At 41.3% G+C, this 14,787-nt stretch overlaps 1 protein-coding gene across 3 annotated transcripts in view; it reads left to right on the plus strand.

Moving 5' to 3' along the window:
• Positions 1-14,787, plus strand: part of NBAS (neuroblastoma amplified sequence) — a 335,385-nt gene that overhangs the window by 194,703 nt on the left and 125,895 nt on the right. For all 3 annotated transcript variants that reach the window (XM_018055620.1, XM_018055621.1, XM_018055622.1), the window contains 3 exons: positions 6,721-6,888; positions 10,110-10,223; positions 10,547-10,670. In XM_018055620.1, coding sequence (XP_017911109.1) covers positions 6,721-6,888; positions 10,110-10,223; positions 10,547-10,670 — 406 coding nt within the window. The remainder of the gene's footprint in view (positions 1-6,720; positions 6,889-10,109; positions 10,224-10,546; positions 10,671-14,787) is intronic.

Consider the following 14,787-nt stretch of genomic DNA (forward strand, 5'->3'; position numbering starts at 1 on the left):
ATTACCTGTAAATAGACACAGGCAGACTCAGAGAGAGTCCCTGAGTTGCTGAGTCGTGCCTTTGTGGTAGTTTGAATTACTTTCATGGGGCATTTCTTCCAGGTTTCCTTTGGCCAGTCATTGTGATTTGCCTGCTTCACAGTCCTTACTTGGTTTATCTCAGGATCCTCCCATGTGGGCACATGCATCTCTTTGCCAAGATGGATTCTACCACAAAGGCATATGGGTGGGACATCCCATGACATGACTCCCCTTTGGCCTCCAAGGAGTCTTTTCTGCCCACATGTGGTTAGGGAGGTCTTCTGACTTCGGGAACAAGGAATGTGTGGTCTGTGCAGTGTCTAGCTTCCTCCCTTTATTCCCCTGCTATTTTTGTCTTGGAATTTCCATCAGTAGAGAATGAATCTCTAGTTACTTTACCCTGGGTTGAGGGGCGTGGAGGTGGGTAGTCCCATCTGCCTCTTGCCTCATGACCAAGGATTAAACCCAGGCCCTTGGCAGTGAAAGCACAGAGTCCTAACCTCTGGACCACCAGGGAATTCCCTGAGTCCCTGATTATTTTAAATTTGGACTAATTTACCAATCTCCTAATGGATTTCTGCTCCTGGAATACGATTTCTAAAACAGAAATCTCGTTATGGTAACTCCTTTTGTTAAAGCCTCTCAGGGGTGTCATATTGTCCAGGAGATGATGGAGGTGCTTCGGTGTCGTGTCAGTAGCTCTCTTCTGGTCTTGCCTCTGCCTACCTGTGATCTTCCTGTGCCCTGATCTTCATCTTTGTGTATTCTTTTCTATGCCTTCACTGAATCAACTCAAGTTTTCTCCAATATGCCATGTTGTTTCATGTCTCTTATTTGTATAAGTTTACCAGGAACATCCCCTGGAAGAGGGAAAGGCTACCCATTCCAGTATTCTAGCCTGGAGTCCCATGGACTCTAGGGTCCATGGGTTCGCAAACAGTAGGACATGACTGAGCGAATTTCACTTTCACTTTTCACCTGAAATCATGGGTGCTTCTCGTGGCTCAGTGGTAAATAATCCATCTGCCAATGCAGGAGCATAGGTTTGATCCTTGGATTGGGAAGATCCCCTTGCAGAAGGAAATGGCAACCCACTCCAGTGTTCTTGCCTGGAGAATCCCAGGGATGGGGGAGCCTGGTGGGCTGCCGTCTATGGGATCGCACAGAGTCGGACACGACTGAAGTGACTTATTAGTAGTAGTAGCCTGGAGGAGTCCATGGACTGTAGAGTCCATGGACTGTAGAGTCCATGGACTGTAGGGTCCATGGGGTCGCAAACAGCAGGACATGACTGAGCGAATTTCACTTTCACTTTTCACCTGAAATCATGGGTGCGTCTCTGGTGGCTCAGTGGTTAATAATCCATCTGCCAATGCAGGAGCACAGGTTTGATCCTTGGATTGGGAAGATCCTCTTACAGAAGGAAGTGGCAGCCCACTCTAGTATGCTTGCTTGGGAAATCCCCTGGACAGAGGAACCTGGTGGGATACAATCCATGGGGTCCCACAAAGAGTGGGACACGACTTAGTAACTAAACAACCTGAAATCATCACCATTTCTTCTTCGGAAGCCTGAAATTCTTTCCTGCTGAAATATTACTTCTTCTGTGAAGCTTTCTGTGATGGTGCCTCTAGGCAGAGGACATAGTGACTTGTCTGTATCTCTGCCTCCCTTTTAGTTTCTGGAGCTCAGAGGCTCCCAAGGGCAGAGGCTGTGTCCTTATTTTTATCACCTTATTGACTAGTATAATATAGTATGACATCAAATAGGGGTCACTCAGTGAGTATTTGCTGAGTAGGGGAATGAATTCTGATTGGTTTCTGTTTTTTTTCAGGTATAAAATCTAACATAAATTGAGATGCTTACTATATTGTATACTTACATATGTACACACACATTTATATCTGTATCTCTCTGTGTGTATATATATATACACACACACACATATAGAGAGAGGGAGGGAGAGAGAGAATGTCTAATTACTGCAAATTCCTTCTGAGATTTATTTCTGACAAAGAGCTTTTTCTGGCAGTGTTATTCAGAAAGGGATGTGTGTGTGCGTGTGTGTGTGTGTGTGCGTGTGTGTGTGTGCGTGTGTGCGTGTGTGTGTGTGTGTGTGTGTGTAGTACTAGTTTTATTCCGTGCAGAGTTACTGGGGGCAAAAGCTTAGAAGCAGAATGAAGCAGAATGTACTTGAATCCAAAGCTTTCAGTGGCCCAGATAGATGAACACACTCAATGACGAGCTGTCCAGGGTAAACAGGCCCATCGTGGAGGGCAGCCCCACGATGCAGGGAGGGAGTTAGCAGTACCATCTACACTACTGCCTAATAGTAGAAGCTTCTTGGCTGGGGTCCTGACCCTGTTAGAAAAGAGGAGCCTCTGGAGTGCAGGAGCCAGACTCAGCTCTTTTTCCTTCGGTTAAGTCCGATGTGATGAGCCGACTGTGGTACTAAAGTGGAGAAGAAATGAGCCTCCTGCTGTCTTCTCAAATAGTGAAGAAATAAGGAAAGGCTTCTAGTAATGCTGTCATTGGAACAACTGTGTGTGTGTGTGTCTGCTCCCTCGCAGTGTTGATGCCCAATATACACATAACGGGCCTTGTAAAGCCCTGACGCATATCAAGCTTCCATGACGTGGCAGCTATCATTATGGTTACTCTTGGAGGGAGATTTGTGTTTTTTTCCTATGTTGGTCTTTCTACTTGTTTTTTCACACGTGTTGATAATGAGCTTCAGTCTTCCTTTCTGTCTCCTTAACCCTTCCCTCCGACTCCCACAGGCATGCAGAGGAGAGGGTACGTAGCCTTCCTAGTTGCTGAAATTGAGAGGAAAAACTGAGAATGTCAGGTTTAGCCTCCCTGGGTTTCCTCTTGATTTTGCCTGTCGACAGAAAGGGTACAAGGCGTGCATGTGTGCTAGGTCGCTTCCGAGGCTCAGTCGTGTCTGGCTCTTTGCGACCCCATGGCCTGTAGCCCACCAGGCTCCTCTGTTTATGAATTCTCCAGGCAAGAATACTGGAGTGGGTTGCCATGCCCTCCTCCAGGGAATCTTTCTGACCCAGGGATTGAATCTGTTACGTCTCCTGCATTGGCAGGTGAGTTCTTTACCACTAGTGTTACCTAGGAAGCCCAGAAAGGGTAGATTCAGTTCTAATTTTTGTTCCTTGAGGTTATACACATGTGGGCTAGTTTATTTACTTGTTCGTTTAGGCACTTAAGTCTTTACAATCCAGTGTATTTTACACTGACAGCACTTCCCTGTTCAGAGCAGCTGCATTTCCAGAGTGCAGTTACCCCATATATCTGCTGGCTGCCAGGTTGGACAGCACAGGTTTGGGCAGTTCTGGAAGTTTGTTCTGCTCCATTTTCCACCACTAGGCTGCTATGATTATTTTGCTCAGATGTCTGTTCTGTAGATGCAGCTCCTCCTTGGAAAAGTGACTCCCAAGATGTAGACTTGCAGAAAGATTTTAGCCTTATTATGTCTGAAGATTTAAGCCAAAGTCTTCCTCTACTGAAGAATAAAAATGATGTTGTTGATCTTTCAGATCAAAAATATATTTTCTTGTTTCTTGTTTTTTTTTTTTTTGTTTGTTTGTTTTGTTTTTTTAAATCAGTGTTCAGCTGTAAGCAACAGAAAACATTCTAGCTTTTATAAGCAGAAGGGGACTTTTTTAAAAATTTCAATGAGAATTGGAATCTTACACAATCATTCAAAGGTCTGGAGAAGCAGGCTTTGGTGTATTTTTAGAGTAACTATAAGAAAAATGGCGAGGAGATTAACTACCACTGGAGCGGAAATCCACCACAAGAAGTTGGGGAATTCGAAAGCCCCTCCTTATCAGCTGTCTCTGGTGCTGCTTTGACCCTGCCAGGATAACAAGCCAGCAGAACGGTTGTCTACACTGTCCTTTACCCCGTGAAGCTAGGGACCGGGCACTGGTGCTTGTATCACCACTTTTGCAGAAGAGCAACTAGGATGATCAGAAAAAATAGAAAAAGGAGAAAAAAAAAGTTAAGTATATTTTCCACAGGAAAAGCACAGTAATAACAAAAGTACAGTCTCTACTGTAGTTTCACTGTGCAAATTCTACACAGTGGGTACATCTGATGGAGGAAAACTAGGTCAGGTGAGGAATGTCAGCCCTAGGGAGTCTGGGAAATGTAGTCTTTAGCTTTTCAGCTTCTAGCAACGCAGCCTGGGAGTGGTCTAGAACTGAGTTGAGTCTAGAACCAAGCTGCAGTATCTGCTGCAAAATATGAAACCCAGGAGAAGCGCTGGTCTTTTTTGGGCACCTAAACCCCTAGCAGTTGTTTTTGACATGGTTGCCCTTATATACATTCAGTTTAACATGAGTATTTTCTTCCTTAGCATATCATCTCTGTTGTTTTTGTAATTATAATTTATCATGTATCGAGTTGATAGTTTATACCTTTCCCAAAGTCCAGAAAGCTTATAGGAAACATAGGTTTAAAAATTTTTTTTTAGAAAATGAAGATATATTTGACATACTGTATAAGTTTAAGGTATATAATATATTGATACATTAATATTATAATATAGTTGCCATTGCAGCGTTAACTGACACCTCTGTTGCATCACATAATTATCATTTCTTCTAGTTCTGGGACACAACTTTTTTTTTTTTTCCGCATTAAAAGAATAGAAAATCTTTTGAGAAAAGTTAACCAGCTGCCCAGTGAGGAAATTATAAGTTTCAGTTAATGCAGCTTAAATATATTTCATTTTAGTACTAAGAATAAAATTAAAATGGTTTTCTAGAAATTATAAGTGTACAAACATGATGTAATCATTTTCTTTTACTGCTGTGACATTTAGCAGCTTTGAAACAGTGCAAGTTCTTATAATTCCCATAGGACAGAAACCTGGCAGGCTTGGGTGGGTTTCTGCTTAGGATCTCAGCCAAAGTCAGGGTCCCTACAGGACTGTGTTTTCTGGAGGCTCTGGAGGATAATTCATTTCCATGCTCATTCATGTTGATAGTAGTGTTAGTTGCTCAGTCGTGTCTGATTCTTTGCGACCCCGTGGGCTGTAGCCCACCAGGCTCCTGTGCCCGTGGAATTCTCTAGGCACTGGAGTGGGTTGCCATTCCCTTCTCTAATTCATGTTATTGACAGAATTTAATTCCTTGTGTTTGCAGGACTGAGGTCCTCATTGCCTTGCTGGCTGTCACCTCCAGTTTCTCTTCACCTTCTAGATGCTTCTCACATTCTTTAACTCTTGGCCACCTCTCTCCATCTCCAAAACCACCATAATGTGCTTCATGTCTCTCCTGCCTCTTCTCTCAGGGCATGTCTGTGTGACCCTAGCTGGGAAGGGTTCTCTGCTTAAAAGGCTCACGTGATTAGGTTAGTTCCACTCAGATAATTCAAGATTTAGCTCCTCACCTCAAGGTTTGTGTTCTTAATCATATCTGCCAAGGTCTTTTTCCATCTAATGTAATATATTTGCAGGTTCTAGGGATTCGGATGCAGGTACTTTCAGTTCAGTTTAGTTCAGTCACTCAGTTGTGTCCGACTCTTTGCGACCCCATGAATCACAGCACACCAGGCCTCCCTGTCCATCACCATCTCCCGGAGTTCACTCAAACTCACGTCCATTGAGTCGGTGATGCCATCCAGCCATCTCATCCTCTGTCGTCCCCTTCTCCTCCTGCCCCCAATCCCTCCCAGCATCAGAGTCTTTTCGGGGGCCATAATTCTACCCACCCTGTATGGAAGCTTTCAAGTTGGTCTAAAATGGTGAATTTCTCCTGTGTGTGTTGTGATGATATCTTGGTAATTATTGAGTGATTCCACAATTTATCATTTTTTATTATTCAAATAACACATTAATGAATGATGTGATGTAGACCCAAATAGCCATCCTATTAGTGGTAGGAAAGTTTTTCAAATTGGAAGACTAGACCTTAATTTTTCTTTCCTTTGACTAGAATACTACAGAAAAAGTGAGTAGAAATAGACAGATACTAAACCAAAGGCTGGGTTTTCATAGAACAAATTTACCTTCCTTTGATCAAAAGCATCTGTGGTCACTGTCATTTCTATTTAAACAAATGTCGATAAATTGGCATTTTTCTCCTCATGAAACCTCTTGGGTTAGTATGTGGGGAGTTGGAATTGTAGCTGATTGCTTTGAGATTGGCAGGAGGTTCCACATTAGAAAGCTTTTAAATGCTGTTACTCATCCACTTGTTTAGATGAAAAACAAAATGCCTTTCAGTATGTAAAGGTGGGTCATCAGAATCTTGTACCTTTGTCTGGGTCACAGTAGCACTGTTGAAGTGAATAATTTATTTCTTAATCTAAACCATAAATAGTTTAAAATGTCTTGTCAAAGAAGCAAACATGAGTATGTCATCGAAGGATATTAGATTAGTGAAAAAAAATTAAGAACCCACTATTTGCTTTATAAATACTTCTGAAAGAGAATCTTTGACTAATGCATTAAGATGTATTTTCCTTTACTGAATTTTCTTTTGTAAATGATTCAAGGAGGTACAGTATGTTATTATCGCTTTCACTTTTTTTTTGGTTATTATTGGTAAAGATGAATTTTTAAATCTGTTTAATTTCATGTCTGATAACTCCAAGTCGTCGCATGATCACTCTCTGCTCTGTTCTCTTCTTTTTACTCTTGGCATTTTCTCTCTCTTTTTTTAAAAAAAAAAAAAACAGGATGAAGTAAGTGTCCCAGGCAGCAACTCAGCCGACCTGTTGCACTGGACCACCGCTACCACCATGAAAGTCCTCTCCAATACCACCACCACCACGAAGGCGGTGCTGCAGGCCGTCAGCGATGGGCAGTGGTGGAAGAAGTCTTTGACTTATCTACGACCCCTTCACGTGAGCGGTGCATTCTGTTTTCTTAAAGCAGTTGGGGTGGTTTATATCAATTCATTAGCATGCTCTTCAGTTGGTTTTACTATTACTTTACCTTCTTTAGATTATTAATCTCCTAAGAAATCTAGGCCTCCCATAGGATAGGGAATGAGTAATTGATTTTATAGACTGTAATTTGCTACCATACTATACTTGCAGAATACAGTGATATAGATTTAAGTAAGGTTGCTTTATATGTCAGAATTGAAGTTTACTGAGATGGAAAGGAAAATGATGTTTATTAAGGCTTTCTTTCTTTTGCTATGTTTCTGTAGGGCAGTAGAAAGAAGAGAAGCGCTAGGAGCCATCCAGGCGCTGTCTTAGTTCTCTCCAGCTTCTGTGACAAAAATATTTTAGACTAGGTGACTTAAACAACAGACAGTTTATTTCTCACAGTGCTGGAAACTGGGAAGTCCAAGATCAAGGCCCTGGAGAATGTAGTGTTTGATGCAGGCCTGATTCCCAGTTCATCGAATGCCTTCTGTCTGCTGTGTCCTTGCATGATAGAAGAGGGGTGAGGGCTTTTGTGGAATCTCTTTTTTTATAAAGGCACTAATCTCATTTCCCAGCGCTCTGCCAACATGACTTAATCACCTACCAAAGGCCCTACCTCTTAACACTGTTACATAGGGGTTAGGATTTCAACATGAGTTTGGGGTGGGGGTGGGGCACAAACATTCAACCTTCAGTGGGGCCTCTAGCTAAAGGGAATGTTTTAACCGATTCTTTCGTATTTCTGCAAGTAGAGGTCAGGACAAGCATTGAGGTTGCTTTCTGTGACATCTTAGCCCACTGTATCCCTCCTGTTCTTCCCTGCATCCTCATGCTGCTTTTCATCCTTTAGCCACACACTGGGAAACTATCAGGAAAAAGAAGCATGGGCCTTTTTTAAAGGTACCCCAAACACTTGAGTATCTCATTCATTCATTCTGCAAATACTTACCAGGCATTTTCCACGTGTCAGATGTTGTGCTCATCACTGGAAATACAGTGGGGAAACCCTTCAGTCTGATTTCCTTCCTTTGAGTCCCCTGTGTCTCAGTGGAGGCAAAAAAGAAACCAACAGATAAAATATTTGTATGATAATGAGATGGCAGGTGGTGATGAGTACCATGCAGAGAACTTAAGCAAGGTAGTGGAATAGTGAGTGATAACGGAGGAGTGAAGTTCTGATTCCAGCAGGGGAGTTGGTTTCTCAGAAGAGGAATCGCTCTGAGCAGAAAGTTGAGTGAGCCAAGCAGACAAGTGCATTTTGAAGAAAGAGCCTGATGTCTTTGTAGATGAGAAAGGAGGCCAAGGCGAGGAAGAGCAGCATGATGAGTGGGAAGATGGTTGGAAATGAGGTTGGAGGGATGGTGAAGAGACCCACCATGTAAAGCCTTCCATAGATGGTGAAGAGAACTACAGATCTGCTTCTCAGCAACACAGAGTTGTTTGAAAATTCAGACAATGCAGTCGTGTGATCCAAGGTTAGTTTTAATACATCTGTTTAACTGCTGTGCAGAGAGTCATCAGTAGTGAAGCAAAAAGATGCTTCTCTCTTCCAGGACGCCAGCTGAGAGATGTTGCTGGCTTAGATTAGGGTAGCCATGAGGGACATGAGAAGTCTTTGGTTTGAGGGTGTACTTTGTGTACTGATGGTCTGAATGTGGGATATACAGGAGAGAATGGAGGATAATCACCCAGAAGAAGCCACTGACTGATGGGCTGTGAGCTTGACTTTGGGTGAAGTCTGTGCATCTTATCACTGCATCCATCACACTGGATTTTGATTAGGGTTATTTTCTGTCTCACCTGTTGGGGCTTTCTGAGAGTTCATGTCTTAGAGTTCATTAAATAAAGCAGTCTGAGTGCTGAAGAATTAATGCTTTTGAACTGTGGTATTGAAGAAAACTCTTAAGACTCCCTTGGACTGCAAGGAGACCATACCAGTCAAACCTAAAGGAAATCAGTCCTGAATATTCATTGGAAAGACTGATGCTGAAGCTCCAATACTTTGGCCACCTGATGTGAAGAGCCGACTCATTAGAAAAGATCATGATGCTGGAAAAGATCGAAGACAGGAGGAGAAGGAGTTAACAGAGGATGAGATGGTTGGATGGCATCACTGACTTGATGGATATGAGTTTAAGCATGCTTTGGGAGATAGTGAAGGACAAGGAAGTTTGTCATGCTACAGTCCATGGGGTTGCCAGGAGTCGGACATGACTGAGCTAATGAACAACAACAACATCTTAGATAATGTGTTTAGCACTGTGTCTAGTATATAGTTTTCTCTGAAGAAACTATTTTAACATCATTTGCAGCAGCAGCTTGATTGTTTCCTGGGTCTATGCTTGCCCTAAGTGCATGCTCCATGAACTTGGAGGATTGGGTGAATGTCTTCTTCTTGGCTCTTCCAATAAGGGGCTTTACAGTCTGTTTGAGGAGAGCAAAGCATAAAGATAATTAACCATAGTAGGGATACTAAAATATTGCTAATGAAGAATACTGAAGACCAGTCTAATAAAGGTGTTCGTGTGGGTTGTAGTTGTGGGGACGGTGGGGCTGGTGAAGGGAGCCCAGTCTTACCTTGCCTCCATCTGCTGTGGTTTCAGCAGGTGTGGTCTGTGGTGGGCCTGGGAGGAGAGGTGGGCAGGCAGCATGGACCATTGCCCTTGTAACGGGAGGAAGGCATAGAGGCCAGTGGAATGGACAGAGTAGTTGCACGGAGTGTTAGCCTTTAATGGTAAGTAGCATTTAGTGAATTTGAATGTTATTCTGTGTAGTTTAGATTTGATACTGCTGACTGCACTATTCAGAGCTACTAGAGGTTTTTTGGAGCAAGGGAACAGCATATACAGAATGATGTTTTAGAAAGGTTATCCTGACTGTCGTATAGAAAACTGGCCATGTGTGTAACACCGATTGCTTCAGTGTTTCTGATTCAGTGATGTCAAAGTGACCAGAAGAATCAAAAAGCACTTCAGGGTGAGGTTGAAGTGCTGCTCCTAGAACGTGGTGATGATTCTTAATATTCTCCACTGGGTTTCGGTGTCCCTCTGACACTCTCTCTTCGGCTCCCACAGTACACGTTGATCTGTTTCTCCTGAAATCTGTTTGTTCTTTCTTCCTTCCCTTCCTCCTCCACCTCCCCTCCCAGCTCTCTTTCTTTTATACACTGATCGTCACTTTGTTCTGTTTAGGGTCAAGAATTTGGTGGTGTTTACCAAATTGGAACCAGAGCCAATGAAGGCCTAGAAAAACAAGGCTGTCATCCTTTTTATGAATCTGTCATCTCCAATCCCTTTGTTGTGGAGGTAAGGGCAGTGTGCCGAAGAACATAGATTTAACTGTCATGGTGGTTGTGAGCATTTTACTACAAACAAAATATGCAGTTTTTTTGAAGATGTATTTCTTTTGTTCATACTCATGTTTTGCATTGGTTTTATGTGATTTGTTACAACGTGTTATGAGACTAAAATCTGTTTTATAATTTTACATAGAATAATATGCTTTTAGTAAGTGAGAAGCTATAATTCAAGTTATGAGAAGATAAAAATCCTATCATTATCTTTTCTAAGAATATCTTCATAGAGAAAAAGCCATCCCATCAAATGATGTCACTGCTTCTCTTGTCTAGTCTGAAGTGACCTATGACACCTATCAGCATATCCCAGTAGAAAGCTTGGCAGAAGTGTTGCTGAGAACTGGGAAACTGGCAGAAACTAAAACCGAAGGAGAAGAAGTATTTCCAACAACAGAAGGTATGAAAGGTTCTAGTTCCCCAACAGTGTGTAACTCAGAATAATAGGTGAGACTGTATGAATGAGTGAGAGTTAGGAAAACGAGTAACATTTTCAGTAATTTTGAATATCTCAACTTGACATCATCATTCATACATTTATTTATTCATTGATTTAAATCATTTATTGAGTACCTACTATTTTCTGGATACTTGTAATATTAAAGATTTAAAAGGAGAAATGAGATACAATTCCTATTTAGGGTGCTAATCATGTAAAGTGATTCCTACCGGGAATGATATAGAAAAATGAGCTCAATGGATACTACTTTCTTTCCTGGTTTTATAGGTTAATCAAGAACTCTTATGTACCCGTTTCATGGACTATAGATGTGAATTTCGTCTTAAGAATTTTCTGCATGGTACCATATCGTTCCATGTGAAATTTTTTGAAAAGAATGAAAATGTATGCAGTTGACCAAAGACCACTTGCCATTTGTACTTTTTTCTTCTTTAACCTCTTTACTTCTTTTCAAGGTTCCAGGGTAATTGCCTTGACTATTTTTATTTTTCAATTTTCCCTCTCTGCTTTGCCAGCCTTAGTAGGTACTTCAGGACTTAAAGATAACTGGGGCTCCAGCTATCTTGTCTATATTTTAGGTATCTGTAAGGAGTAAAGAGGGGAAAAACAGTTTTCTTGGCAGTCTTGTTCAGGACTTCCACTTCCATATAACCTATAACTGCTAATGAGCCTGGATGATGCTGTGTTTTAATGGAACACATTGCAGTGTGGAGTGGAACTTGGAAAAAATGTATGTGGGGAATAGAAATGCCATGTTCCTGGAAACCTGATACTATAGCTTATTTTTAGATCATCCTTTCTTTCAATCATTATTTATATGCAGTTGGAAAGAGAGGAAGCAAATACTCTGCAGAGCCTGGGATACTGGAGGCTTTTACAAAGTTACCGTTTTTCTTGAGTTCTGAGATGCATATCATGATCTATAGTTTCTCTGCCTTGTTCAGTCGTTAAGTCGAGTCCAACTCTTTGCGACCCCTGGACTGCAGCATGCCAGGCTTCCCTGTCCTTCTCTATCTCCTGGAGTTTGCTCAAACCCATGTCCATTGAGATGGTGAGGCCATCCAACCATCTCATCCTTTCTTGGCTTCTCCTCCTCTTGCCCTCAATCTTTCCCAGCATTAGGGTCTTTAACAGTGAGTCAGCTCTTTGCATCAGGTAGCCTAAGTATTGGAGCTTCAGCATCAGTTCTTCCAGTGAATATTCACAGTTGATTTCCTTTAGGATTGGCTGGTTTGATCTCCTTGCTGCTCAGGGGCTTTCAAGAATCTTCTCCAGTGCCACAGTTTGAAAGCATCAATTCTTCAGCACTCAGCCTTCTTACATCCGTACATGACTACTGGGAAAACCATATCTTTGACTAGACAGACCTTTGTCAGCAAAGTGCTATCTCTGCTTTTTAATATGCTGTCTAGGTTTGCCATAGCTTTCCTTCCAAAGAGCAAGCATCTTTTAATTTCATGGCTGCAGTTACCAGCTGCAGAGACTTTGGAGCCCAAGAAAATAAAGTCTGTCACTGATTCTACTTTTTCCCCTTCTGTTTGCCATGAAGTGATGGGACCAGATGCCATGAGCTTAATTTTTTGAATGTTGAGTTTTCAGCCAGCTTTTTTTCTTTGCTCTTTCACCTTCATCAAGAGGCTCTTTAAGTTCTTCCTCGCTTTTCTGAAATTAGTGTTCAAGTCACAGTTGAATACTAATTCACAGGTACGTTCATGTTTCTTTTTTGCCTCCAAGAAGCTATTGCTAAATCATGACACATTTTACAAGTGATATTGAATTATAAGAGTATAGTTGCATTGCTGTTTCCCCTTTTAATTATTTATTTCTTCTTTCTTTTCTTTAAAAATATTGTAATACATTACTCATGGATTAAATTATGATTGATTATTAGAATAGCTTATACAGATAAAATCTAAGACCCTAAGAAAATACTGGTTAGACATGGAAATATCATCTGTTAATTGGTATAATAAAGGACTGAATTAATAACCAGGAATTTGGAAACATTGGCTTATGTATTATCTTAACACATTATCAATTAGAGGATTTTTGCAGAACCTAAGGCCTGTGACGAGCAATTTGCTGAGTAAGTGAATACTGAAACACTCTGGTCAAGAACATTGGGGTAAAGTGAAAGTGAAGTCGCTCAGTCGTGTCCGACCCTCAGCAACCCCATGGACCGCAGCTTTCCAGGCTCCTCCGTTCATGGGATTTTCTAGGCAAGAGTACTGGAGTAGGGTGCCATTGCCTTCTCCAACTCTGAAAGTGAAGTGAAAGTGGCTCAGTCATGCCCGACTCTTTACGACCCCATGGACTGTCCATGGAATTCTCTAGGGCTGAATATTGGAGTGGGTAGCCTTTCCCTTCTCCAAACATTGGGGTAACAAAAGATAGATTAGTACATCTCCAGTCAAGAATATGTTAGTTTATGATTTAGCTTATGACATATATGTGTGTGTGTGTGTGTGTGTGTGTGTGTGTGCATACCTCTCTTACAAAAAAAGCCGAGAATGGAACCACATGCTAAAGGTTTGAAAGATGGCTGTGTCCTTGGAGACACTCTGTCACACTGATTTCTCAGTTTGTTAAAGCTTCTGCTGTTTTCCAGAGCTGTTTGTGGAGGAAGGTGGAGAGTACTTGAGAATAAGGTCCTGGTGGGGCACAGCTTTCTAAATTATTTGGCCTCCCCCTTTTCATGGTGTTCTTAAAGTACCTGACCATCTTTGTGGTAGCTGGTAACTAAATGATGAGGCCTCAGAATGATCTGAAGTATGAAGCAAGTAGAGATTGTTGTGGAGGAGCTGTATGGATTGGGGGATAATACAGTGATAAATCGAGGATCCCTTCCTGTTCCCTTTCTCACCATGTGTACATCATTCACTGAAGCATTGGTCCTTGAGCCACCTACTGTCCTTGTACCTGGAGTATAACATTCAATTATAACTCAAAGTTGGTGATACCTTTTGACTACTTTCATCTAATTTTACCTTCCCCTACCCCCTGCCTCTGGTAACCACAAATATAATCTCTTTCTCTGTGAGTTTGTTTCTGGAGTGTAATTGACCTACAAAATTGTTAGTTCCTGGTATAGAGCATCATGATTTGATACTTCCATATGTTACAAAATGATCATGTTTGGTTTCTCTTGAGGATGCTAATATATTTGAGACAGATATCATTAGCTATTTTATAGTATCAAGTATTTGTTAGAAACTCAACAGATTTGATGAATGATATAGGTTAAATGACCTAAATTAAAAATTATAGAAATGTGACTCCTGACTTTGGTTCAGAAGTAGGTCATGATACAAATTAAACTTCCCAACACGATCTGACTTTTCAGAATTTTTTAATAAAGTTGATGAAAAGATTTTTTATGGAGACTAGCTGAAGAAAATTGATCATTATTTATTTAGCTAAATGAATGATTTAATGGCTAATGATTTCTAAATCAATAATATGGGCAGCTTTCCTCTGTGAATTCCATTCTGGAATTAAATTTATCATAGAGTGCTTTCCAGAGACACTTATTTTGCAGAGAGTTAGTGCTTGGAGGCTTAGGCATAGATTTCATCTGATTTTGGCTGTATTACATGTCTAGAAAATGCAGTATATTTTCTGCAAGGTTAGAAAATAAGCATTGCAAATTAAATTCATACACAGTGCTAAATGTAGGACAGGTCTTTATTATTATTTTTTTAATAAATACATGTATTTTAAATGGTAATGAAAAATCACTGCGATGCAGTCTACAGCCAGCAAGATATCTGGTGGATCCCATCCTATTGAAACCCTGTGGTTTCTGGTCTACTTCAGATCCTCATTGATAATTTTGTCATATGTAGCTTTACATGGCTCACAGATTCAAGGTCTGAGAAGCTTCCTATATGTGGGGGTTTGAACTGCGCCTCAGTGAGGGCTGCTGAGAAAATTGGGATGGGGTCAAGTGTGGGCAGTTATGATGTGTCTCCCTTTTCCCCTCCTCCCGTCTCTCCCCTCTCATCTTCCCCCAAGCCCCCCACCAAGTTGGTTTCCTTCAATAATTCAGTTGTTAGTC

Source organism: Capra hircus, chromosome 11, assembly GCF_001704415.2.
Source record: "Capra hircus breed San Clemente chromosome 11, ASM170441v1, whole genome shotgun sequence".
Lineage (NCBI taxonomy): Eukaryota > Metazoa > Chordata > Mammalia > Artiodactyla > Bovidae > Capra > Capra hircus.